The sequence below is a fragment of the Rana temporaria genome, chromosome 7, assembly GCF_905171775.1.
Source record: "Rana temporaria chromosome 7, aRanTem1.1, whole genome shotgun sequence".
Classification (NCBI taxonomy): Eukaryota; Metazoa; Chordata; class Amphibia; order Anura; family Ranidae; genus Rana; species Rana temporaria.
In genome coordinates, this window is record NC_053495.1 from 172,091,214 (window position 1) to 172,117,752 (window position 26,539).

At 47.6% G+C, this 26,539-nt stretch overlaps 2 protein-coding genes across 3 annotated transcripts in view; one reads left to right on the forward strand and one right to left on the reverse strand.

Annotated features, from left to right (window-relative positions):
* NDC1 (NDC1 transmembrane nucleoporin) overlaps positions 1-3,841 on the reverse strand; it is a 47,637-nt gene extending 43,796 nt beyond the window's left edge. The window contains exons 1-2 of the mRNA XM_040360466.1: positions 3,690-3,841; positions 1,291-1,411 (exon numbers count right to left, since the gene is read on the reverse strand). Coding sequence (XP_040216400.1) covers positions 1,291-1,411; positions 3,690-3,713 — 145 coding nt within the window. The 5' untranslated portion in view covers positions 3,714-3,841. The remainder of the gene's footprint in view (positions 1-1,290; positions 1,412-3,689) is intronic.
* Positions 3,842-12,902: 9,061 nt separating this feature from the next.
* TUT4 (terminal uridylyl transferase 4) overlaps positions 12,903-26,539 on the forward strand; it is a 115,727-nt gene continuing 102,090 nt past the window's right edge. The window contains exons 1-2 of one of the 2 annotated variants that reach the window (XM_040360467.1): positions 12,903-13,071; positions 23,532-23,666. The gene's annotated coding sequence lies outside the window, so the exon portion shown is untranslated. The remainder of the gene's footprint in view (positions 13,072-23,531; positions 23,667-26,539) is intronic. The other variant, XM_040360468.1, reaches the window with a different exon arrangement.

Consider the following 26,539-nt stretch of genomic DNA (forward strand, 5'->3'; position numbering starts at 1 on the left):
TCACCAGCCAGCTGACATCAAGTCTCTGCCCTCCAGCCATGCCGTGAACTAAATGGTTGGCTGCGAAGATTGGGCCACCTCAAGCTCCAGGGACAGCCCTGCGGGGTAGCCATGAAAAGGCTGGGAGAGCGGTGCAGGATTCAGGAACAGCCCAGGATTCGGTGACCCCTGGCAAATTGTCATTGGACCCCCAAGTTGAGAACCACCGATCTAAGCGATGTTGCCATAAACTTGGCAGGCTGTTTTTTTTATATTTTTTTTACAGCTGTCAGCTGTGAGTACAGAACTCTGCATAGCAGGGGTCTCCAATCCCGGTCCGCGGCCCACTACCGGGCCGTAGCCTGTTTGCTGGTGGGCCGCGAAGCCTGCGCTGAGGTGCGGCGGTGGCGGGCGAGCAGAGAGATCGCCGACATCACCGCACTTCCGCCAACACCGTTAGTGGTGAAGCAGAGAGATGACATTTTCTCCCACTACTCGCCCGCATCACCGCTGATCAGCCCGGCACCCCCTCCGCGAGTGAAGCCAGGCAGCAGCGCTCGGCTGTGACATCCAGGGCAGGGAGAGCGAGAGGTGAGATGGGGGGGCGCAATCTGCATCTGGTGGCATGTGGCGGGCAATCTGCATCTGGTGGCATGTGGCGGGCAATCTGCATCTGGTGGCATGTGGCGGGCAATCTGCATCTGGTGGCATGTGGCGGGCAATCTGCATCTGGTGGCAGATTCTGCATTATGGTGAGTTTAACTATTTAATTTTATATTACAATATAAATAAAAATAATGTGCTTCAATCATCCTGATTGAAGTGCCAACACCAGCCATTTCCTGTCATATTGGCCGCGAAAAACCGCATCGTCGGCCCGCATCATCGGGCCTTGGCACAATTTTCATCCACAATGCTGGTCCCGGTGCCAAAAAGGTTGGGGACCACTGCTGCATAGAATTGGGATAATGCTGTGTCAAGATTGTGATGAGAAGAAGAATCTGATTCAACGATTAATTGTGCAGCTCTACCAGCTACTCAAACAAGACACTTAGCAATTCCCCCCTGGCACCATATTTGTGAATGAACTTCTGTCACCATAAGCCCTATTGGACGAACCACCAAGACCCCAAAATGCATTGTCTACCTCTGTGTGTTTTTTTACTACTAAGTCTTACTGCACTGATTTCAGTTTTGGGGCACACTCATCAGGCCTGAAAACCCAGTTCCACAATGAAGCCTCCCCAAGAAGGTGGACCTCTGCGTTTCCCTACATAATAGTGAGCAACCATTTACCTCCAGGACACTTACCTGTGAGCCACTGTATAGGGTGAAAGATGTTGAGCCTGCTGAGAGCTATGAAGGATATACAGCTCAGAGGAAGTAATATGACTGACCAGGCAAAACTGGTTGCCACTCTCCATTTTAACACCTACAACAAAAAACAAGATTGTGACTTACAGTAACTCACACTATCCACAAATGCAGCAAATGGTTATACTGCAAGACAAAGATCCGTGTTCCTGCTTAGGAAAAACACAAGATCTCTGTCTGCTCCTGTCACAGAACATCGATCTGCCTTCTTTACATAGGTAGATCACCATTCTGTCTGCCTCCTGTTGTGTCCATTCACAGCGGGAGCAGGTCACCGGTGGCGTTTGTGCCCCAGAAGAAGAAATCAGGTACATGATTTTGCACTTAAGGTCCACCCTGCCGCAGATTACATACGTGGGGTGGCTAACCACTTGCCGACCGGCCAACGCCGATATACGTCAGCAGAATGGCTGCGCAAAGCAACGTACCTGTACGTTGCTTTGAATTTGCCGGCAATAGCGTGCACCAGCCACGTGCCCGTGGGACTGGATGTCCGCGATTGTGTCACGGAGACGCAGAACGGGGAGAGGCCAGTGTACACAAAGCATTTCCCTGTTCTGCCTAGCGACAGGACAGTGATCTACTGCTCCCTGTAATCGGGAGCAGCGATCAGTGTTGTGTCACTCATAGCCCACCCCCCCCCAGTTAGAATCACTCCCTAGGACACACTTAACCCCTTCCTCGCCCACTAGTGTTTAACCACTTACCTGTCAGTGTCATCCACACAGTAATCAGTGCATTTTTATACCACTGATTTCTGTATAAATGACAATGTTCCCATAATAGCGTCAAAAGTGTCCGCCATAATGTTGCAGTCACGATAAAAAAAAAAAATAATCGCTGATCGCGGTCATTAGTAGTTGAAAAATAAAAAATAAATGCTATAAAAAAATCCCCTATTTTGTAGACGTTATAACTTTTGCGCCAACCAATCAATATACGCTTATTTTTACCAAAAATACGTAGAATACATATTGGCCTAAACAGGAGGAAAATCTTTTTTTTTTCATATATTTTGGAGGATATTTTAGCAAAAAAATATATATTATTTTCCCCAAAATTGTCACTTTTTCGTTTATAGCGGAAAAAATTAAAACCGCAGAGGTGATCAAATACCACCAAAAGAAAGCTCTATTTCTGGGGAAAAAAAGGTGTCAATTTTGTTTGGGTACCACGTCGCACGACCGCGCAAATCTCAGTTAAAGCGACACAGTGCCGTATCGCAAAAAGTGCTCTGGTCAGGAAGGGGGTAAATTCTTCCGGGGCTGAAGTGGTTAAAGCGGATGTTCCATTACAACAAAAAAAAAAAAAAGTCAGCAGCTACTAACAATGTAGCTGCTGACTTTTAATAAGGACCCTTACCTGTCCTAGCCGCCAGCGATGTTGGCCCCCGCCGAGGCTGATCCTAGCAGCTCCAAGCGCCGCCATCCACAGTAAGGGAAACAGGCAGTGAAGCGGTACGGCTTCGCTGCCCGTTTCCTACTGCGCATGCGCGAGCAGTGCGGCGCTTTGTGAATGGGCCGGCTGCTTTCTGGGACACACACAGTTCCCAGAATGCAGCGCGCCCCATTCACAAGAAGACACCCAGTGTAGGAGGAGGAAGAGAATCCACCGCCGAGGATGAAGAGGCAGATTCGGCACTTCCGCATAGCAACAGCTATTTAGGGTGAGTAAAAAAAAAATGTTTTTATTTTTTTTGTGGATTTTTTTTTCAGGTGGAACCTCCACCTGTGTACACGGAGGCCGCTGTTTTCTGGCCGGTGAGAGAGATGGTCGCACTAATGTTGGGATGTGTTAGTACGGCAATCTGCAAGTTTATTTTTGCTCAGCCCACTAGGTTTAATGGGACGAGAAAAAAAAAACTCCCAGTGTGTACCCAGCACAAGTACGCCCGTGTCCTCTATGGGTTTAGTAACCAACAAAACGGACTGGGGACCACGCAATTCTGTGTCAAAGGGCCCCAGGTTGGGCACCAATGCTGTAGGGCAGAAGTAGGCACTCCAGCTGTGGTCAGACTACAACTCCCATCATACCCTGCCTCTGGGAGTCATGCATGTTGCTATCAGAGTCTTGCAAAGCCTCATGGGACTTGTAGTTCCACAACAGCTGAGGTCGCCTAGCTGACTATAGCGTACCTTATGGGAAGACTTCTGTTGAAATGAACAGCCCTTCCTCTGTCCCTGTGGTCCTGGCCCGACCACAGGGACAGAGGAAAGTTCTAGCCTGTCTCCCCTTCCATAGAACTACAAGTCCCAGCCTTGCTATCTCAGGAGCTGCAGCGTGACACGTTGCAGCCCTTCCCCAGATATGAGGGAGCCCCCGGGTCCAACTCTCACCTGTCTCTCTCCAATCTCTGTCATGACGCTGCCGCTTCCACCATTCAAACCCTCAGCGCGGCATGGCAGAACAAGGACCCTTCCGGGGCTGCCCCGCTGCGCTGCCTGTCGGGAACATAGGCCTGTACAGAGCTGCCCGCCGCAGTGCCTGTACGATTTTGAGCGTCCCTATTTGCTGCTTGATTGGGTTGTTGTAGTTTGATGATATCTGGAAGTAGGAGGCGGAGACACACAGGCAGGGGGAAGCTGAGCTGAGCCTGAAAGGGCACGCTGGGACTTATAGTTCCTCTCCAGCAAAAATGCCTATATGTAAAGCTGGATCTAGATGCAGTGTGACCCCAGTGTGCATTGTATGCTTCAGATCTGTAATAATCACGTTGGCTGATGTACAATAATGCATTACAGGAAGATTACTATATAGATATATCTATCTATCTATCTATCTATCTATCTATCTATATATCTATCTATATATATATCTTTTCTAAGGGCCCCATTCTCACCTGTGCGATTTTAACTATTTCACTGCCAAAACCATTTTTGCGTCCTTGATGTAGGAGTTCACCCATAAATGCTGTTTTTACCCTTAGATTCCTGCTCATTTTGTCTAGGGGAATCGGCTAGTTGTTTTAAAATCAAAGCTGTACTTACCGTTGTAGAGAGCGACCTTCTCCGCCACTTCCGGGTATGGTCTTCGGGACTGGGCGTTCCTATTTTGATTGACAGGCTTCCGACGGTCGCATCCATTGCGTCACGAGTAGCCGAAAGAAGCCGAACGTCGGTGCGGCTCTATACGGCGCCTGCGCACCGACGTTCGGCTACTTTCGGAAAATCGTGACGCGATGGATGCGACCGTCGGAAGCCTGTCGGAAGACTGTCAATCAAAATAGGAACGCCCAGTCCCGCAGCCCATACCCGGAAGCGGCGGAGAAGATCGCTCTCTAAAACCGTAAGTACTGCTTCGATTTTAAAACAACTACCCGATTCCCCTAGACAAAATGAGCATCAATCTAATGGTAAAAAATTGTATTTCCGGGTGAACCTCCACTTTAAATATTTTTTGAAAGCAGACTCCTTAGAGATTAAAATAGTGGTGTTATCATTTTTTATATGTCACACAATAATAAAACTTTTAGGACACACAAACAATGTATTACCTATTTGTTTTTCTCAAATATAAAAGATGAGGCTGCGTTGAGTAAATAGATGCAGCCTCACCAGCGCCCATCAAATGCAGCCTTAAAGCGGAGTTCCACCCAAAAGTGGAACTTCCGCTTAATCCACTCCTCGCCCCCTTACATGCCACATTTGCCATGTCATTTTTTGGGGGGGGGAGTGGGTGCTTCAGGAGGAGTGGGACTTCCTGTCCCACTTCCTCCTTCCGCCGAGGGGCTGCTAAGGCGGATAGTCATATCGCCTTTTGGCAGCCCCTCTCTGTAGGCGATCGCCTGGGACACATGACTGGTCCCAGGTGATCGCCTGTCCAATCGGATGGCACAGCGCCGCTCGCGCATGTGCAGTGGGTGCCCGGCCGTGAAGCCGAAATCTGTCATGGCCGGGTGCCCACACTTAGAATGAAGACGCCGGCCGGAGAGAGGGGGAGAGAAGCGGAGCCCTGGCTGGCGCGTCGCTGGAACGTGGAGCAGGTGAGTGTATGTTTATTAAAAGCCAGCAGCTAGACTTTTTGTAGCTGCTGACTTTTAATAAACATTAAAAATGACTGGAACACCCCTTTAACCAGCACCCCAATCAAATACAGCCTCACCAGTGCCCATCAAATGCAGCCTCACCAGCGCCCATCAAATGCAGCCTCACCAGCGCACATCAAATGCAGCCTCACCAGCGCCCATTAATGAATGTTTGCTTGCTTCCATTCACTCGGAAGTCGGGACACAGACACAGTCCTCCGCCATTGCTGCGCCTCTGACACTATGTGTGAACGGAGCGGCAGCTGCCTGCTGATGCTGAGACTTAGTTGCTTGCTGCAGAGAGAAGAGAGTAGGAACACCAGTGGCCGGGTGCCCTAGGCAACAGGGCGCCCAAGGCGGCTTCCTAGTTTGCCTAGCGGTAGCACCGGCCCTGCCTGTAGTTAAAATTAATATCTCCTAAAATACATGGTTAGGAGATATTCACGCTGGATACAGCCAATAACTTCACCGGCGCATGCGCTCTGAAGGTCCGGCGTGCCCGCTTCGGCCACTCACACAGCCGGATTCCGCAAACCTTGAAGGAATACCGGGGCCCTGTCAACTGTGACAGTGCGTCATTCAAGGGCTTCATTCTAAGGTAAGTATTTCGTAATGTGCTAGTATGCGATGCATACTAGCACAAGTTTTTTTTTTTTTCACTGCAGCAGTTTACACCCACTTTAAATGTCCCTACAGGTTATCGGTTTAGAGTTAAAGCGGAGCTCCTCCCTAAAGGGAAAACGCCATTTGTTTGCTCCCCCCTCTGCTGCCACATTTAGCACCCTTTCGGAGCGGGTAACTGTTTTTGATAGGTGTCCATCCCCACAACCGCTTGACCTCGCTGCAGCAATGTCCCCTTGAAGTTCGGCCCCCTCCCTCCCTCCTTCCCCCGCCGCTGGGTATTCACAAAGGGCAGCGCAGTAGGGAGTAGGTAGGGAAACAAGGCTTCACTGTTGGTTCCCCTTACAGGGAATGACAGCGGCAGCACCTGAGAACCGATTGGAAAATCGGCTGGGGCACCAACATTGTGGGATTCCTGGAGAGGTAAGTGTCCTTATATTGAAAGTCAACTGCTACAGTATTTGTAGCTGCTGAGTTTAACATTTTTGGTGGGGGTCTGGAGCTCCGCTTTAACCATAAAAAATGGGCCTAGAACTATTGCTCTCCGAGTGGGTGGAGATACAGTGGGCTAGATTCACGTAGCTGCGCCCATTCGTACGGCGGCGCAGCGTATCGTATTTACGCTGCGCCGCCGTAAGTTTGAGAGGCAAGTGCTGTATTCACAAAGCACTTGCCTCCTAACTTACGGCGGCGTAGCGTAAATGGGGCCGGCGTAAGCCCGCGTAATTCAAATGTGGAAGGGGGGCGTGTTTTATGCTAATGTGTGATGACCTCACTTAATTGACGTGTTTTCCGAACGGCGCATGCGCCGTCCTTGTACATATCCCAGTGTGCATTGCTCCCAAGTACGCCGCAACGACGTATTGGTTACGACGTGAACGTAAATTATGACCAGCCCTATTCGCGAACGACTTACGCAAACGATGTAAAAAAAATTAATTTCGAAGCGGGAACGACGTCCATACTTAACATTGCGTGCACCTCATAGAAGCTGGAGCAACATTACGCCGAAAAAGCCTTACGCAAACGACGTAAAAAACTACCGCCGGGCGCACGTACGTTTGTGAATCGGCGTAACTAGGTAATTTGCATACTCTACGCCGAAAACAACGGAGGCGCCCCTAGCGGCCAGCGTAAGAATGCACACAATTATACGCCGCATTCAAGTTACGTCGGAGGAGGAAGCCTATTTTTTGGACGTATCTGCCTTGGAGAATCGGCGTAACCATACGCCGACGCAGATTTGAAATTACGGCGGCGTATCTGGAGATACGCCGCCGTAAATGCTTGCTGAATCTAGCCCAGTATGTGTAGTAGGGTGACCACGTGTGCCGGATTGCCCGGAACAGTCCCGCATTCTGCAGGTCTGTCCCGGGCACCTTCACTCTGGGACAATACAGTGTCCCGGAATGAAACTGACACAGGTCCCAGCATAAACCCCTCAGAGCTGAAGATGTGACCCCCCCACCCCCCAAATAGCGAAGAACTACAGGTCCCAGCATAGATCTGGGAAATCTATGGGATCACACTCTAGATCTCACAGGTTCATGCTGGGAGTTTCAAATTTGGGTGGGTCACACCCTTAGATCTCAGGGGTTCATGCTGGGACAGGTAGTCCTTTACTTTGGGGGGGGGGGGTGACCTCCCCAAAGTTAAGGACTACAGATCCCAGCATGCCCCCCCCCCCCCAGAGCTGAAGATGTGAAACCCACCCCCCAAACAGTGAAGAACTACAGGTCTTAGCATAAACCTGTGAAATCTATGGGATCACACCCTTAGATTCTCTCAGGGGTTCATGCTTGGTGTTGTAGTCCTTCAAATTTGGGGACAGGCCAGCCCCACGACGCACATGACGGACGCACATGACGCCAATACGCCCAATCACAGGCCAGGCACCGGACAACAAACATGGCGGGGAAAACAAACATGGAGGCACGAAATGTCGCCACCCGTAATGTCACGCCCGGGGACACTGTTTTTCTAGTCTAGTCCGCGGGACCCCGGGACACACTTAGAATTCCGGGAGGATCCCGCGGAATCCGGGACGGTTGGGGGGTATGACTTTATGTGGGTTATGTAAAATAAGGGGAAACATTCAGAACTTCGATTTCATATTGCAAATATTTGCATAAAAATGCACAGAAAATAAATGGTACTTGTATTTTCTGCATCTGTTTTAATGACCCTATTGATGCAGTACAATGCATAAATCATAAGCATCCTGTAAAAGAAGATGTCTAATGCTGGCCTTTCTGGCAGGCTTTGATTCAAGATCTGAGTGCTGCTACTATCCTACACTTCAGGGTGTGTGTCCTGATGGGTGCTGTGGTTCCTCCCACAAGCCACTATGCCCAATACGGGACACAAAAGTGATGTAGCAATTGGTGGGAGAAACCACAGCAGCCAGCAAAGGTGGAAACACTATCAACACAGCCGCAAGTGGCTTCTGCTGCTGTCAATCACAGCCAGTGAGCCAATGAGAAGAGAGTGGGTGGGAGTTCTGAAGGCAAAAGGGGGTCCAAGCCAGTACTAGCAAGATGTACTTAAAGTGGAGTTCCACCCACAATTTCACTTTTTAAATATAAATACCCCTGTAATACACAAGCTTAATGTATTCTAGTAAAGTTAGTCTGTAAACTAAGGTCCGTTTTGTTAGGTTGTTAGAGCATTTAGTTAGTATAATCTAGAAATAGACCGTGGCCATCTTAAGTGTGGGCATCATGAAGCCAGACTGTATGACTTCCTGTATTTCAGCCTTGCAGATCTCGCACATGCTCAGTGCTGCACAAGCGATGTAATAGGTTTCAGTCAGGTTTCCATAGCAACGGGAGTGTCAGAGGAAGTTGCCGCCCCTTCTCTATGCAAATAGTCCATTTGCAAGGACTACTGGGATACATGATGCCTATCCCAGAAACCCTTGCGAATAGCCTTGTGACTTAATAGCCTAGGCTAATAAGGAGGAGGAAGTAATGAAGGACTACAAAATAAAGGTATTTACAAGCAACAAAATAAATAAAAATTGTCCATTCTGAACACTATGAGATTAGGGCATGCAGCACAGACAAACATAAAAAAATGGGTGGAACTCCACTTTAATAAAGTGGCCAGTGAGTGTACATTGTACATTCACATCAGTCCCTGCCCTCAAGGAGCTTACAATCTAAGGTCCCTAACTCACATTTATGGGGCAAATTTAGACAGGAGCCGAATAACCTATCAGCATGTCTTTGGAGTGCAGGAGGAAACTGGAGTACCCGGAGGAAACCCACACAGGCACAGGGAGAACATTCAAACTGACAACCCCATTACTGCCAGGTGGAAGTGCTAACCACTTAGCCACTGCGTTTTTAATCACAACCTTTAACTATCTCTTGCCTGCCTTATAGTAAAATGACGGTGGGCGGGATGCCCTCTTGTTCATGTCACCACTCTTGCGCACCCGTGGTGTCACACAGCGTGGCAATCGCGCCGTGTTCCTAGGACGCGGCGCGATCCTGATCTTGGTAAAAAGCTGATGACGCGGCTCTGTAACCATGTGATTGGCTGTTTCCAATCACAGCTGATCACATGTAAACACGGAAGTGCCCTTTTTCGTCTCCCCTCACCTCACACTGACAGGGCGTGAGGTGAGGAAAGCAGATCAGCGGCATCTCCTTGCAGCTGAGACTGTACCCTGATTATCAATGTAGCCTCAGAAGTGCCCATCAGTGACACCAATAAGTGCCCATCAGTGACACCAATCAATTCCCATCAGTGATGCCAGTCAGTGCTGCCTATCATTGCCCATAAGTGCTGCCTATCAGTGCCACCTATCAGTGCCCATCAATTCGGCATATTAGTGCTGCATCATCAGTGCAGTCCATCGGTGCCGCTTCATCAGTGACTGAGAAAAAATTACTTAAAGCGGTGTTCTGGCCTCCTCCTCCAAAAATTAAAAGTCAGCAGCTACACATACTGTAGCTGCTGACTTTTAATATATGGGCACTTACCTGTCCTGGAATCCAGCGATGTCGGCATTGCACCCATGTTGGGTGGAACTTTGCTTAACCGCTTAACGACCGCCGCATGTACATATACGTCGGCAAAATGGCACGGACAGGCAGAACGACGTGCCCCCATGTCGCTGCCTTTCCGCGGGTCGGGGGTCCGATCGGGCCCCCCCCCCCCCGGTACATGTGGCGGTCGGTAAGCCTCAGGGAGCGATCCGGGATGAGGGCGTGGCTATTCGTTTCTAGCCGCCCCATCGCGATCGCTCCCCGGAGCTGAAGAACGGGGAGAGCCGTATGTAAACACGGCTTCCCCGTGCTTCACTGTGGCGGCTGCATCGATCGTGTGATCACTTTTATAGGGAGACTCGATCGATGACGTCAGACCTACAGCCACACCCCCCTACAGTTGTAAACACACACTAGGTGAACCCTAACTCCTTCAGCGCCCCCTGTGGTTAACTCCCAAACTGCAACTGTCATTTTCACAATAAACAATGCAATTTAAATGCATCTTTTGCTGTGAAAATGACAATGGTCCCAAAAATGTGTCAAAATTGTCCGAAGTGTCCGCCATAATGTCGCAGTCACGAAAAAAATCGCTGATCGCCGCCATTAGTAGTAAAAAAATAAAAAAATAAAAATGCAATAAAACTATCCCCTATTTTGTAAACGCTATAAATTTTGCGCAAACCAATCGATAAACGCTTATTGCGATTTTTTTTACCAAAAATAGGTAGAAGAATATGTATCGGCCTAAACTGAGGAAAAAAAATGTTTTATATATGTTTTTGGGGGATGTTTATTATAGCAAAAAGTAAAAAATATTGCATTTTTTTCAAAATTGTCGCTCTATTTTTGTTTATAGCGCAAAATATAAAAACCGCAGAGGTGATCAAATACCACCAAAAGAAAGCTCTATTTGTGGGGAAAAAAAGGACGCCAATTTTGTTTGGGAGCCACGTCGCACGACCGTGCAATTGTCAGTTAAAGCGACGCAGTGCCGAATCGCAAAACCTGGCCTGGGCATTTAGCTGCCTAAAGGTCCGGAGCTTAAGTGGTTAAAGGCCCGTACACACGATCGGATTATCCAACGGGAATTGTGCGATGACAGGCTTTTGTCAGAAAATCCGACCGTTTGTACGCTCCATCCGACAACAGATTTTCCGCGGACAAAAGTTAGATTGCATGCTTTAAAATTGTCCACCAACAAATGTGTCTTGTCGGATTTTCCAACCGTGTGTACAGAAGTCCATCGGACAAAACTCCAAAGTACAAACACACATGCTCAGAAGCAATGCTCACCATAACACAACATTAGCAGAAGTTGCCCAAAGGGTGGCACTAAAGAGCTGTTTTTGTTGGCCGACAATTCTTTGCCGTTTGTATGCAATACAAGTTCACGGCCAACGCCCGTCGGACAAAAATCATTTGTATGAGGCTTTAATTATAAAATGTACTTATAGAAACTTAGAAAAACTTTTTATTTGTTATTTTTGGTCTTTTTTTTTTTTAAGCAAAACATTAAAAACACAGCAGTAGTTAAATACCACCAAAATAAATCTCTATTTGTGGGAAGAAAATGATAAACATGTCATTTGGGTACAGTGTTCAATGACCGCGCAATTGTCATTCAAAGTGTGACAGCGCTGAAAATTGGCCTGGGCAGTAAGGGGGTGAAAGTGGCCGGTAGAGAAACCGGTTAAGGTAAAAACCTATTATGTGCAGCTACATTATACATACAAAAGATGAAAGCTGGGGACTTCTAGTACCAGGACCATTAGCATGTGTCCCTGCAGGCAGAGGCGTTGCTAGGGGGGTGCGGTCCGCACCGGGTGACACCATCCTGTTTTTTTTTTTTTTTTTAGCTGACATGCCCAGCCTGCCCTGTGCAATCCCAGCCTGCTCTGTGCCACCCCAGCCTGCCCTGTACCACCCCAGCCTGCCCTGTACCCCCCAAACAGCCCTGTACCACCCCAGCCTGCCCTGTACCACCCAGCCTGCCCTGTGCCACCCCAGCCTGCCCTGTACCACCCCAAACTTTCCCATGCCACCCCAACTTGCCCTGTGCCACCCTAACTTGCCCTGTACCACCCCAATCTGCCCTATGCCACCATAACTTGCCCTATACCACCCCAACCTGCCCAATGCCACCCTAACTTGCCCTGTACCACCCCAACCTTTCCCATGCCATCCCAACTTGCCCACATGCCACCCTAACTTGCATTATACCACCCCAACCTGCCCTGTACCACCCTAACTTGCCCTATACCACCCCAACCTGCCCTATGCAACCCTAACTTGCCCTATACCACCCCAAACTACCCTATATCACCCCAGCATGCCCTATACCACCTTAACCTGTCCTATACCACCCCACTACACCAACCTGCCACTATACCACTCTATACTACCCTAACCTGCCACTATACTGTCCTATACTATCATTTACAGGGGCTGGTTTGGGGTGCGCCCCGTGCAAGTGCGCTGCCTGCTTGGTGCTGGGCAGCCTACGCAGAGGGGGGTGACACCATGTTTTACCGCACCAGGTGACACCAACCCTAGTGACGCCACTGCCTGCAGGGCACTGCATAACCCCTCAACACCCAAGACGCTAGAAGAACCCCCCCAGCGCTGTATCAGTACAGCAGGGGCCAGCAATGTCCTCAGAGCCGACTTTACTAAAAGTCATGATTTGCATACAGTGGAGGGGCAATGTTTGGAGGCGGGGCGTTTTCCCTCCAGTGACAGGTGACAGAAGGGTGTGATCAGACATTTGTATGGCTCACTTTGTCCGATCCAGGGGGGGTTGGTACCTGAGCAGGGACCCATGTGTACAGCCCTGCCCCCCTTCACCCCCTCAGTCCCTGTCACCCCCCCACCACCTCCTCCTGTGTTGTCAGTGACAGTCCCGGTCCCTCCCCCGGCCCACAATGCACTGCGCGCTGGACATGGCGGCGGTGTGAAGGGTCTGTACGGGGCCTGCACAGCTGGAGCAGCCGAACATGGCGTCCACCTAGAGCGGCGGCCGTCGGAGTCGTAGTGTCCTTTGCGCTCTAGCCGGGGCCTGCAGAGCCGGGGCCTCTGGTAAGTGTGACGCCCCGCCGATCGGGGGAGGAGGGGCCTTGGAGGTGTGTCTGACTATGCCTGGCGAGCCCTTTTATGTACAGCTTGCGGACTACAAGTCCCAGCATGCCCCGGGAGCCTCAGGCTGGTACTGCCACAGCGAGTCTGTGTTCATACTCTGCAAGGGGGAGGGAGATGACATGGATGTGACCTGTGTTTACATTCTGTATATGGGAGGTGTTCATACTCTGCAAGGGGGGGGGGGGGTGACATAGCTGGGGTCCAGTGTTTACATTGTTTATGGGGAGGGTGACATGGCTGGGGTCCTGTGTTTACATTGTTTATGGGGAGGGTGACATGGCTGGGGTCCTGTGTTTACAATATTTATGGGGGGGGGGGGGGTGACATGGCTGGGGTCCTGTGTTTACATTGTTTATGGGGGAAGATGACATGGCTGGGATCCTGTGTTTACATTGTTTATAGAAGGTGACATGGCTGGGGTCCAGTGTTTACAATATTTATGGGGGGTGGTGTGACATGGCTGGGGTCCAGTGTTTACAATTTTATGGGGAGGGGGGGGCAATGACATGGCTGGGGTCCTGTGTTTACATTGTTTATAGAAGGTGACATGGCTGGGGTCCAGTGTTTACAATATTTATGGGGGGTGGTGTGACATGGCTGGGGTCCAGTGTTTACAATTTTATGGGGAGGGGGGGGCAATGACATGGCTGGGGTCCTGTGTTTACAATGTTTATGGGGGTGGGCAATGACATGGTTGGGGTCCTGTGCTGACATTGTTTATGTGTTTATGGGGGGGGGGGACATGGCTGGGGGTCATGTGTTTACAATGTTTATAGGGGGGGGGGGCAATGACATGGCTGGGGTCCTGTGTTTACAATGTTTATGGGGGGGCAATGACATGGCTAGGGTCCTGTGTTTTTATGTTGTTACATTGTTTATGGGGCGGGATGACATGGCTGGGGTCCTGTGTTTACATTCTTTATGCCCCGGGAGCCTCAGGCTTGTACTGCTAAAGCGAGTCAGTGTTCATACTCTGCAGGGGGGGGGGGGGGGGGGGGGGAGATGACATGGTGTTTACATTGTGTATGGGAGGGGGGAGATGACATGGATGTGACCTGTGTTTACATTGTGTATGGGAGGGGGGAGAGGGATGTGACCTGTGTTTACATTGTGTATGGGAGGGGGGAGAGGGATGTGACCTGTGTTTACATTGTGTATGGGAGGGGGGAGATGGATGTGACCTGTGTTTACATTGTGTATGGGAGGGGGGAGATGACATGGATGTGACCTGTGTTTACATTGTGTATGGGAGGGGGGAGAGGGATGTGACCTGTGTTTACATTGTGTATGGGAGGGGGAGATGGATGTGACCTGTGTTTACATTGTGTATGGGAGGGGGGAGAGGGATGTGACCTGTGTTTACATTGTGTATGGGAGGGGGAGATGGATGTGACTTGTGTTTACATTGTGTATAGGAGGGGGGAGAGGGATGTGACCTGTGTTTACATTGTGTATGGGAGGGGGGGGAGGGATGTGACCTGTGTTTACATTGTGTATGGGAGGGGGAGAGGGATGTGACCTGTGTTTACATTGTGTATGGGAGGGGGGAGAGGGATGTGACCTGTGTTTACATTGTGTATGGGAGGGGGGAGAGGGATGTGACCTGTGTTTACATTGTGTATGGGAGGGGGGAGATGACATGGATGTGACCTGTGTTTACATTGTGTATGGGAGGGGGGAGATGACATGGATGTGACCTGTATTTACATTGTGTATGGGAGGGGGGAGAGGGATGTGACCTGTGTTTACATTGTGTATGGGAGGGGGAGATGGATGTGACCTGTGTTTACATTGTGTATGGGAGGGGGGAGAGGGATGTGACCTGTGTTTACATTCTGTGTATGGGAGGGGGAGATGGATGTGACCTGTGTTTACATTGTGTATGGGAGGGGGAGAGGGATGTGACCTGTGTTTACATTGTGTATAGGAGGGGGGAGAGGGATGTGACCTGTGTTTACATTCTGTGTATGGGAGGGGGGAGAGGGATGTGACCTGTGTTTACATTGTGTATGGGGGGGGGGGGGAGGGATGTGACCTGTGTTTACATTCTGTGTATGGGAGGGGGAGATGGATGTGACCTGTGTTTACATTGTGTATGGGGGGGAGGGGTGAGATGGATGTGACCTGTGTTTACATTGTGTATGGGGGGGGAGGGGTGAGATGGATGTGACCTGTGTTTACATTGTGTATGGGAGGGGGAGATGGATGTGACCTGTGTTTACATTCTGTGTATAGGAGGTGTTCATACTCTGCAAGGGGGGTGATGACATGGCTGGGGTCCTGTGTTTACATTTTTTATGGGGGGGGTGACATGGCTGGGGTTTACATTGTGTGCATGGGGGGGTGCTTATAACCTGGGGGGGGGAGCTGCTGACATGGCTGGGGTTTACATTGTGTGCATGGGGGGGTGCTTATAACCTGGGGGGGGGGGGAGCTGCTGACATGGCTGGGGTCCCGTGGTTACATTGTGTATGAGAGGTGTTCATACTTTGGGGGGCTACTGGCATTGCTGTGTCCCGTGTTTACATTTTGTGTATGGGGGAGTTTATTCTCTGGGGGGGGGGGGGGGCTGACATGGCTGAGATCCTGTGCTTACATTTGTGTGTAAGGGAGGGGGGGTGTCCCAAGTTTAGGGGTGTCCCAAGTTTACATTAAGAGGGGGCAGGGTGGATTTGATTTTTATCAACTCGATTTAAATCATAAGTTTTAAAGAGCAGCTGTCATCTCTGCCCTGCAGTGGCTCCTCCTCTGACCCGCTGTTGACTCACCGACAGTCCCATTCACTTTAATGGGCCGGCTGGTGATGTGGCAGTGACACAACAAGGTGAGGGACGTGGCAGCAGCAGGTGAGTGGATGCCCGCTAACAGGCGCTGCCATGATGGATCTGAAATGACAGGTGCTCTTTAAATGTAAAGAGTTAGAATCTTTTAATATTTGCAAACAAAATGAAGGTTTCCTATTTAGAATAATAAGCTGTCAGGTTAGTAACACAGCGATATCAGAACTGATTCAATCATACAGTTTGTAGTGCATATAGATTTGCAAAACAATGAGACAAAAGAATATTCCTGAACTTTTTTGTTTTTTTTCTCATGGTTACTGTGACATTGTGTGAATGCATCAATGCAGTGCATGTTATCTCCGCTGGCAGAGCTTGGATTCATTGAATGAGTTTACCAAAAAATGTAAATATTGCAGAATTTACAGCATCATGCTACATAACTAAGCTCCATCTTATGCTGAAAAAAACAAAATATATAATATATCTTAGATAAAAAACTATCTTTAGATAGATTTTTATTCCAAAAGCATTTTATTAAAAATAATTAAAAATCCCCAAAAATCGATTTCAATAAAAAAAATAAAAAAAAACATATTTTTTTATTTAATTTAATTTTTTATCATTGATTTATATCCACCCTGAGAGGGGGTAACACCCCTTATTCTGCTCCAATGAGATGTGTATTGATGGATATACACACTCAGCACAAGGGTACCACACGGATTGAATAATAGAATGGACACAACGTTGTTATAATTATATTGATGGAACTTCATTCAGCAATATGTTTTAGGATGGGATTCTTGAGTCCATTGTTTGAATTGTATTTTTTTGGTTTGTTCTTATCCATGCTGTGGGGTTTATTGTAATTTCTTGCTCTAATTGCTTTTCATTGATGGAATCCTGCCCCAGTTGAGTGGGTTGGATGTATATTAGAGCTGCACGATTAATCGCGGAGAGAATCGCGATCTCGATTCTCCCCGCGGGATGACCCGCGAATCTTCTGTGTCACAGCCGGTTCCACGTAACCAGCGTGGAACGCAAATGGTGTCGATATCGGAGCCGACGTCAGCAGCCTGCGCCGCTGGATGGATGCCTGGGCTTCTCTCACTGTTCTGTACAACTGTGTGTATCCATGCGCCACCCAATGGTTGCTGGCGGTACTGCTTCTGATGTATAAAAAAGAGACCAGTGATTTGTCTATAATGTTAAAGACCATATAAGTTTGATTCTGCTTTTCTCATAGGAGTTATATGGTCTTTAACATTATAGACATATCACTGGTCTGTTTTTTATATATTCATATTTTCAGATAAATCACAGGTTTATTTATTGGGGGGGGGGGGGTTTCTGGCATTCAGTTTTTGAGAATCGTGATCTTTAGTCTAAGCAAAAGAATCGCGATTCTCATTTTGACCAGAATCGTGCAGCCCTAATGTATATATGTCCGAATTTTTTCAAATGTTTTTGTATGCTATGAAGAACGCTTTGCATTTTTAATGCTGTATTATTTTATATGTAGTCAATAAAAGGATTTCTTAAGCGTACACAGAGTGTCCGGCTTTATATATTGAGCAGAGGTCTCCACTTTCTGAATCTTGGATGCAGCAGCAGCTGAGCTGGGGGTAAGGTTGGTTACATTGTGGGCCAGATCCACGTAGCGGATCGTAATTTTAGGCAGCCGTAGCGTATCGTAGTAACGCTACGCCGCCGCAACTTTGAGAGGCAAGTGCTGTATTCACAAAGCACTTGCCTCTAAAGTTACGGCGGCGTAGCGTAAATCTGGCGGCGGAATTCAAATGATAAAGATGTGGGCGTGTTTTATGTTAATTTGACCCCACGTAATTGAGGTTTTTTTTTTAACGGCGCATGCGCAGTCCGTGGGGGTATCCCAGTGTTCATGCTCCAAATTAACCCGCAGCATGCCAATGCTTTCGACGTGAACGTAATTCTACGCAAAGCCCTATTCGCGAACGTTTTACGCAAACGACGTACACGACGGAAAAAATTAGACGCCGGCCCGACGTCCATACTTAACATTGCGTACGCCTCATAAAGCAGGGGTAACTATACGCCGAAAAAAGCCTTACGGAAACGACGTAAAAAATGCGCCGGCCGGACGTACGTTCGTGGATCGCCGTATCTAGCTAATTTGCATACTCAACGCGGAAATCGAAGGAAGCGCCACCTAGCGGCCAGTGTAAATATGCACCTTAGATCCGACGACGTACTAAGACGTACGTTCGTGGATCGCCGTATCTAGCTAATTTGCATACTCGACGCGGAAATCGACGGAAGTGCCACCTAGCGGCCAGCGTAAATATGCACCTTAGATCCGACGGCGTACTAAGACGTACGCCAGTCGGATCTAGCCCAGCTTCAGGCGTATCTTGTTTTGTGGATACAAAACAAAGATACGCCTGAGCAAACTAGAATTTATGCGGCGTATCAATAGATACGCCAGCGTAAACGCTTCGTGGATCTGGCCCTGTGTGTATATGTTGGAAATTCCAGGTTGTTTGGTGACACCCGATTGTTTGGTGTCACCAAATGGCAATTCTGAGGACAGCTGAGCCAAAGCGAGCCCTGCAGACAGCTGGACATGTATGACAGACTGAACGGGGTCAAACAGCGCCGCCTCTGATCATGTCCTAATCATCAATAATCTATAGAAAACAATTATTTGAGTGGTCTCAAATGTCCCCACACCAGATCCTGCCGACTAAAGCCTCGTACACACGATCGGATTTCCATCAGACAAAGTGTAGGACTTTTGTCAGAAGGGCGTTGGCCAGGAACTTGTCTTGCAAAGAAATGGTCGGCCAACAAACACGAAACTACTTGTTTTTTCTGCTCTTTTTTAGTGCCACCCTTTGGGCAACTTCTGCTAATGTTGTGTTATAGTGAGCATTGCTTCTGAGCATGCGTGTCTGTACTTTGGATTTTCGTCCTATGGGCACACGGTCGGAAAATCCGACAACACACATGTGTTGTTGGAAAATTTTAAAGAATGCTATCCCACATTCGTTGGCAGAAAGTCCGACAACAATTGTCCGATGGAGCATACAAACAGTCGGGTTTTCCGACAACAGCCTGTCATCACACAAATCCCATGGGAAAATCCGATCGTGTGTATGAGGCTTTATAATCCGTATACTAACACTCTATGTGAGGGACTTTTAACCTGTTACTGCCCACGTAACTCATCTATGCGGCTACAAGGAGGGTGAGCTTTAAAATCTGCATGCCTCTCATGTGCATATATATATATATATATATATATATATATATATATATATTCAAAATTGTCGCTCTTTTGTGGTTTACAGCGCAAAAAATTAAAACCGCAGAGGTGATCAAATGCCACGAAAAGAAAGCTCTAGTTGTGGGGGAAAAAAAGGACATCAATTTTGTTTGGGTACACCGTTGCACGACCGCGCAATTGTTAGTTAAATTGACGCAGTGCCGTATCGCAAAAAATGGCCTGGTCAGGAAGTGGGTAAATCCTTCCGGGGCCGAAGTGGTTAAAGTGTATTTCCAGCCAAAACAATTTTTTAGTTTTACGAAGAGCTATAAAAGATTAGGCCACCTTGGCACGGGTGGCTAGCGCTGGTGCCAATGACAGCTGCAGGAATCTGCTGATTCTTGCTGCTCTTTCAGCCACTTGTGAGCAGCTAGCTGTGAATATTGAGTGCTGCCGTAATCTTCAATGATGTATCAACTGTGGCCGCAGCTATCCGTGGCTGTTCGCCCAGCCAGCTATTACCTGTGGATGAATTTATGTCCTCACAGGTGGCTGAAACAGCTACAGGAATCAACAGATTTCCTGCCACTGTCATTCACACCAACGCCAGGTGCCTGTGCCAAGGTAGTCTTAGAACCAGGGCTTTTTTTCTCAGAGAATAGGTGCAGGTACTCCCTGCTTCTGAGTCACCGCTTTTCTCCGCCCTCTACCCACCTTTTGAGCACTGTCCCTTGAGGACCATTCCTTGGTTCCACCCCCGAAGACCATTCCTTGGTTCCACCCCCTACCCACCTCCGAGGACCATTCCTTGGTTCCACCCCCTACCCACCTCCTAGGACCATTCCTTGGTTCCACCCCCTACCCACATACAAGAACCATTCCTTGGTTCCATCCCCTGCCCACCTCCTAGGACCATTCCTTGGTTCCACCCCCTACCCACCTCCGAGGACCATTCCTTGGTTCCACCCCCTACCCACCTCCGAGGACCATTCCTTGGTTCCACCCCCTACCCACCTTCGAGGACCATTCCTTGGTTCCACCCCCTACCCACCTTTGAGGACCATTCCTCCTAGTATCACCACTTTTGGAAAGTACAGAACAAAGTATCATTTTGTGGTATTGAGTAATTTGTATGGAATTTGTTGATAACTAGGAATCTAGTAAAAAAGATTCCCTGCAGCCAGCAGCAATAGACCCCCCCCCCAACAATAGATCATCCAGCAACTATAGACCTCCCGTCAAAAGCAATACCTCCCCCCCCCCCCAGCAAAATAGATTCACCCCAGCAACAATAAATCCCCCAGCAGCCAGCATTAATAAACTCCCCCTCCAATAGTAGATTCCTCCCAGCAACAATGGATCCCCCACCAGCAACAATAGCTTCCTGCAACAATAGATCTCCTCCAGAGATAACAGATCCCCCAGCAGCCAGCAATAGACCCTCCAGCACCTCCCAGCCATTACATACGTTCAGTGCCGGTGACTTGTCCTTAAGGTTCCCCTAACGAGAAAGTTCCTTCAAGGACTGCGCAGGCGCAAACTTGCTGACGGAAATCTCCGAACCTCGGCCGGCATCCAGGGCGACGTGGATTTTGAGGAAAGTGGCCAGTCGGACGGCTCGCTTCGCTCGCCCGGCATCCAGGCTCATTCTTTAACATCCCCGTGGATTGGAGGATGTTAAAAAAAGAGCCAGGAGGCCGAGCGAGCGGAGGGAGCCGTCCGACTGGCCACTTTCCTCAAAATCCACGTCACCCTGGATGCCGGCCGAGGTTCAGAGATTTCCGTCGCCAAGTTTGCGCCTGCGCAGTCCTTAAAGGACGGAACCATATTGGCAGATCAGATTGCGCCTGCGCAGGAACTTTCACGTTAGCCGGAACCATATCGGCAGATCACCGGAACTGTGTTCCCCCACGTTCCTGCTGAAAAAAAGCCCTTGTCAGGCGTGTACTACTATCCTGGGCTCCACTAGAGAGGTTACCCTTCTTTACTCCGGTATGGATAAGGGGTACCCAACTACCCGTACCCCAATTAGGAAAGTGAGGAAAAATCTTCAACGGCAACAAAACTGAAATAAATACTTTTTTTTTTCTTTTGCAGATGATCCCTCATTTTCTGTCTGATAAAACCAATCATTTCTTTCGGCAGACAGATCTGACTTTGTTTGGCGCTCAGTTCGCCTGGCTGTAGGCGGGATTGTGTATTACATGTTATGCAGCATTCACAGTACAGACTATCAAGGCGAGATAAGAGTGTAAAAATAAAGTTTCCGGAAGCAGCCTGGGTTTCGTTTCTCTGCAGATCAGAGCTGAGTTTCATTTCTGTCACATGCGGTGTTACCAGCTGATAGTTGTATATGTGACGCCATGACACAAGACTGCTTTGTGCTGCAGCGGCTGGAAACATAGAAGTCTGTACATGTATGCCGAGAGGCCAGAGCTGCTATGTTATTGCTGTGCGTTTTTTATTTTATTTTTATAAGAATAGCTTTTAGCAATGGTGCTGGTATCTGTTGCATTAATAATGTATTTTATCTTTGCATTTTTTTTTTTTTTTTTATATCAATAATGTTTTTGTATTAGTGGGCAGTGAGAATATACATGTTGCATATATATTCTGTTTGTGTATGTGTCCTCCTTCATCCGTGGAAGCCTTTTGAGTGGCTACTATACCTATTGCTACTTTTGTTTTTGTTTTTTTTGTTTGTTTTTTTTGAGCAGCACCAATTGATCTTTTGTTATTATTTTATTTTATTATCCGTGTGTGTGTAGTAAAAACTAAAAAATATATTTTATATATATATATATATATATATATATATATATATATATATATATATATATATATATATATATATATATATAAAAATAAAAAAATGTATTACACACACACACCGATAATAAAAGATAAATTGGCGCTGCGCAAATATATTTTATTTTTATTACACACACACACACACAGATAATAAAATAATAATAAAAGATAAATTAGCGCTGCGCCAATATAATTTATTTAATTTTATTTTTATTACACACACAGGTAATAAAAATAAATTGCTGCTGCGCCAATATATTTTATTTTTATTATCTGTGTGTGTAATAAAAATAAAATAAAATATATTGGCGCAACGCCAATTTATCTTTTATTATTATTTTAATTGTAATATCTGTGTGTTTGTGTGCGTGCGTGTAATAAAAATTAAATAAAATATATTTGCGCAGCGCCAATTTATCTTTTTTATTATTTTTCTATTTTATTACACACACACAGATAATAAAATAAAATAATAATAAAAGATAAATTGGCGCTGCGCAAAAAAAACAAGTAAAGTAGCAATAGGTATAATAGCCACTCAAAAGGCTGCCATGGATGAACAAGGAGGACAATGCAGTATATATAGTGGTTCCTTGGATTACAAGCATAATGTGTGTGTGTGTGTGTGTGTGTGTGTGTAATAAAATTAAAATTAAAATTTAATTTAAATTTAATTTTTATTGCACACACACACACCGATAATAAAATAAAATAATAATAAAAGATAAATTGGCGCTGGGCCAATTTATCTTTTATTATTATTTTATTTTATTATCTGTGTGTGTGTGTGCGTGCGGGTAATAAAAATTAAAAAAAATATATTTGCGCAGCGCCAATTTATCTTTTATTATTTTTCTATTTTATTACACACACACAGATAATAAAATAATAATAAAAAAAAAAATTGGCGCTGCGCAAAAAAAAAACAAGTAAAGTAGCAATAGGTATAATAGCCACTCAAAAGGCTTCCATGGATGAACAAGGAGGACAATAAAGCGGTTATATAGCGGTTCCTTGGATTACAAGCATAATTCGTTCCAGAAGAATGCTTGCAATCCAAAGCACTTGTATAGCAAAGCGAGTTTCCCCATAGGAAACTCAGACAATCTGTTCCAGTGGCACTGCTAGTGAATGCAGTACCACATGTAACCAGAGGTGAGGGGGGCGCTGGAGACATTTGAAAACACTCGGCGAGGTTCGAAGACACTCGGGAATGGAGTGTTTGTGAGTATTATTTACGAGCAGCTCCCAATGGCTCTGAGTGTCACCGGCGCCCCCTGCGCCTATGGCCAAATGCGGTAATACACAACCCAGAGGTTTGAATCCTGCTTGTTTTGCGAGACAACGCTCAAAAAACGAGTCAGGAATAAAAAAAAATTAAAAAAGCTCTTATTATGAAACGCTTGTAAACCGCATTACTCGCAATCTGAGGTATTACTGCACTCAGTTGTGACATGACGCTACTTGTATTAGGGCTGGGAAATTTTTTTATTTGAATCGAGTTGCGAGGGCAAATCGATTCAGATTTTGACCAAATAGATTTTTTATTTTTTTTTCCACAGGACCGGCGCTCCGCGGACTAGGCCGAAGCCGCGGCCTCCCCTAAAAAATCCTGCTCGCCGCGACCCTGGGAAAAGGCCGCGAGGTTCCAGCAAGGCTGCTAACATAAAACAAGGATACCCTCCAAGGGATACCAAGTGAGTGACTTGAAGGATATGGAATATACCAGGAGCGCCAAGCCAAATAAATCCTACAGCCAAAGTATTTCAGGGGCCCAAAGCCACCCTTCATCAGTGCTACAAAAATAATGTATATAGTCAACATTTGCAATGCTTCTTTTATGTCTACCTTTCTTTCTTTCTTTCTTTTTAATACATACAACTTTCTCTCTTTTTCATCCTCTTTTGCATCTCCGTTTTGCTAATCTCCTCCAGCAACTTCCAGGCTACAGGCTCAAGTGTCATCTGCAAATCATTGCTTTTGTCTGTCTTCCTGATAGAACGTTGGATTATGACTATTATGTGTATCAGCATGACCTCTGGTAGTCATGTGAAAGGTTGACACCATACATTGACGTGTGCCAGGTGTGCCTGGGCCCTCCCTGATCACCCTGTGTAGTGCAGATACCCCTTGTTTAGACCCCTGATGTTTCACCAAAGCCCCCTAATAAGGCTCCTAAGAAAAAAAAAAAACACTAAAAAAAAAACACCGTCCACTTCCCTGCTGACACCAATCTCTGCCCTGCTGACACCAATCTCTGCCCTGCTGACACCAATCTCTGCCCTGCAGACACCAATCTCTGCCCTGCTGACCCCAATCTCTGCCCTGCTGACCCCAATCTCTGCCCTGCTGACACCGTCCACTGCCCTGCTGACACCAATCTCTGCCCTGCTGACACCAATCTCTGCCCTGCTGACACCAATCTCTGCCCTGCTGACACCAATCTCTGCCCTGCTGACACCAATCTCTGCCCTGCTGACCCCAATCTCTGCCCTGCTGACCCCAATCTCTGCCCTGCTGACACCGTCCACTGCCCTGCTGACACCAATCTCTGCCCTGCTGACACCAATCTCTGCCCTGCTGACACCGTCCACTGCCCTGCTGACACCAATCTCTGCCCTGCTGACACCAATCTCTGCCCTGCTGACACCAATCTCTGCCCTGCTGACACCAATCTCTGCCCTGCTGACACCAATCTCTGCCCTGCTGACACCAATCTCTGTCCTGCTGACACCAATCTCTGCCCTGCTGACCCCAATCTCTGCCCTGCTGACACCGTCCACTGCCCTGCTGACACCAATCTCTGCCCTGCTGACACCGTCCACTGCCCTGCTGACACCAATCTCTGCCCTGCTGACACCAATCTCTGCCCTGCTGACACCATTCTCTGCCCTGCTGACACCAATCTCTGCCCTGCTGACACCAATCTCTGCCCTGCTGACACCAATCTCTGCCCTGCTGACACCAGCCACTGCCCTGCTGACACCGTCCACTGCCCTGCTGACACCAATCTCTGCCCTGCTGACACCGTCCACTGCCCTGCTGACACCAATCTCTGCCCTGCTGACACCAATCTCTGCCCTGCTGACACCGTCAGTCTATATACACATACACTCATGCAAATATGTTTTAGCTTTTGGGTGCACACCTTAATGCAATCAGCTGGGCCCACCTATGACAACATAGGCACACAGTTGTCACACCATAAGGCCCTTTTCACACTACCGCGACTTTGCCGCAATTTTAGGGAATGCCTGTGTAAACTTGAGGTCTATGGACCTCAACTCGCATCAAAGTCGGACTAAAGTAGTACAGGGACTACTTTGAAGACAGTGGGCCAGATTCAGAAAGATTAGCGTATCTTTCTGCGGGCGTAGCGCATCTCATATGCGCTACGCCGCCGTAACTCAGTCCGGCGAGTAGTGTATTCTGAAAGATCTTACGCCCGAAGTTACGGCGGCGTAGCGTATATGGGCGGGTGTAAGCCCGCCTCATTCAAATATGGATGATGTGGGCGTGTTTTATTTAAATTACTTGTGACCCCACGTAATTGACGTTTTTGACGAACGGCGCATGCGCCGTCCATGAACGTATCCCAGTGCGCATGCTCCCAATTACGCCGCAAATAGTCAATGCTTTCGACGTGAACGTAACTTACGTACAGCCCCATTCACGGACGACTTACGCAAACGACGTAAAATACGACGCTGTTCGTACGTTTCCGACGTCCATACCTAACATGACTTACCCCTGTTTTATGAGGGGTAACTTTACGCCGGAAAAAGCCTTACGTAAACGACATAAAAAAATGTGCCGGGCGGACGTACGTTTGTGAATCGGCGTATCTACCTAATTTGCATATTCCTCGCGTAAGCGCCACCTAGCGGCCAGCGTAAATATGCAACTAAGATACGACGGCGTAAGAGGCTTACGCCAGTCGGATCTTAGCAAAATTCCAGCGTATCTTGTTTTCTGAATACAGAAAAAAGATACGCCGGCGCATCCTAGAAGTTACGCGGCATATTAATAGATACACCAGCGTAACTTCTTTCTGAATCCGGGCCAGTGAGACTTGAAGTCGCACAGATATGAATGGTACTCATTGGAAATCATGGGATATGACTTGTCATGCGACTTTGCAGTCCCAAGTCGCAGGACAAGTCACACAAGTGTGAAAGGGGCCATACTAAAAAGTTCCTGAAACAAGATCCCTTATAACAGGATCACTGGAAATAATTTTAATGCATACTGGGCCAGATTCTCAAAAGAATTACGCCGGTGTATCTACAGATACACCGGCGTAATTCGAAAATCCCGCCGGCGTATCATTGTTTTGTATTCTCAAAACAAGATACGCCAGAATTAGACTAGGATCCGACTGGTGTAAGTCACTTACACCGTCGGATCTTAAATGCAATACTACGCTGGCCGCTAGGTGGCTTTTACGTCGATTTCAGCGTCGCATATGCAAATGAGCCGAATATGCCGATTCCCGAACGATTTTGCGCCGCCTCGTCGTCGTTTCCGTAAGCGTAAGGTTACCCCTGCTATATGAGGGGTAACCTTACGT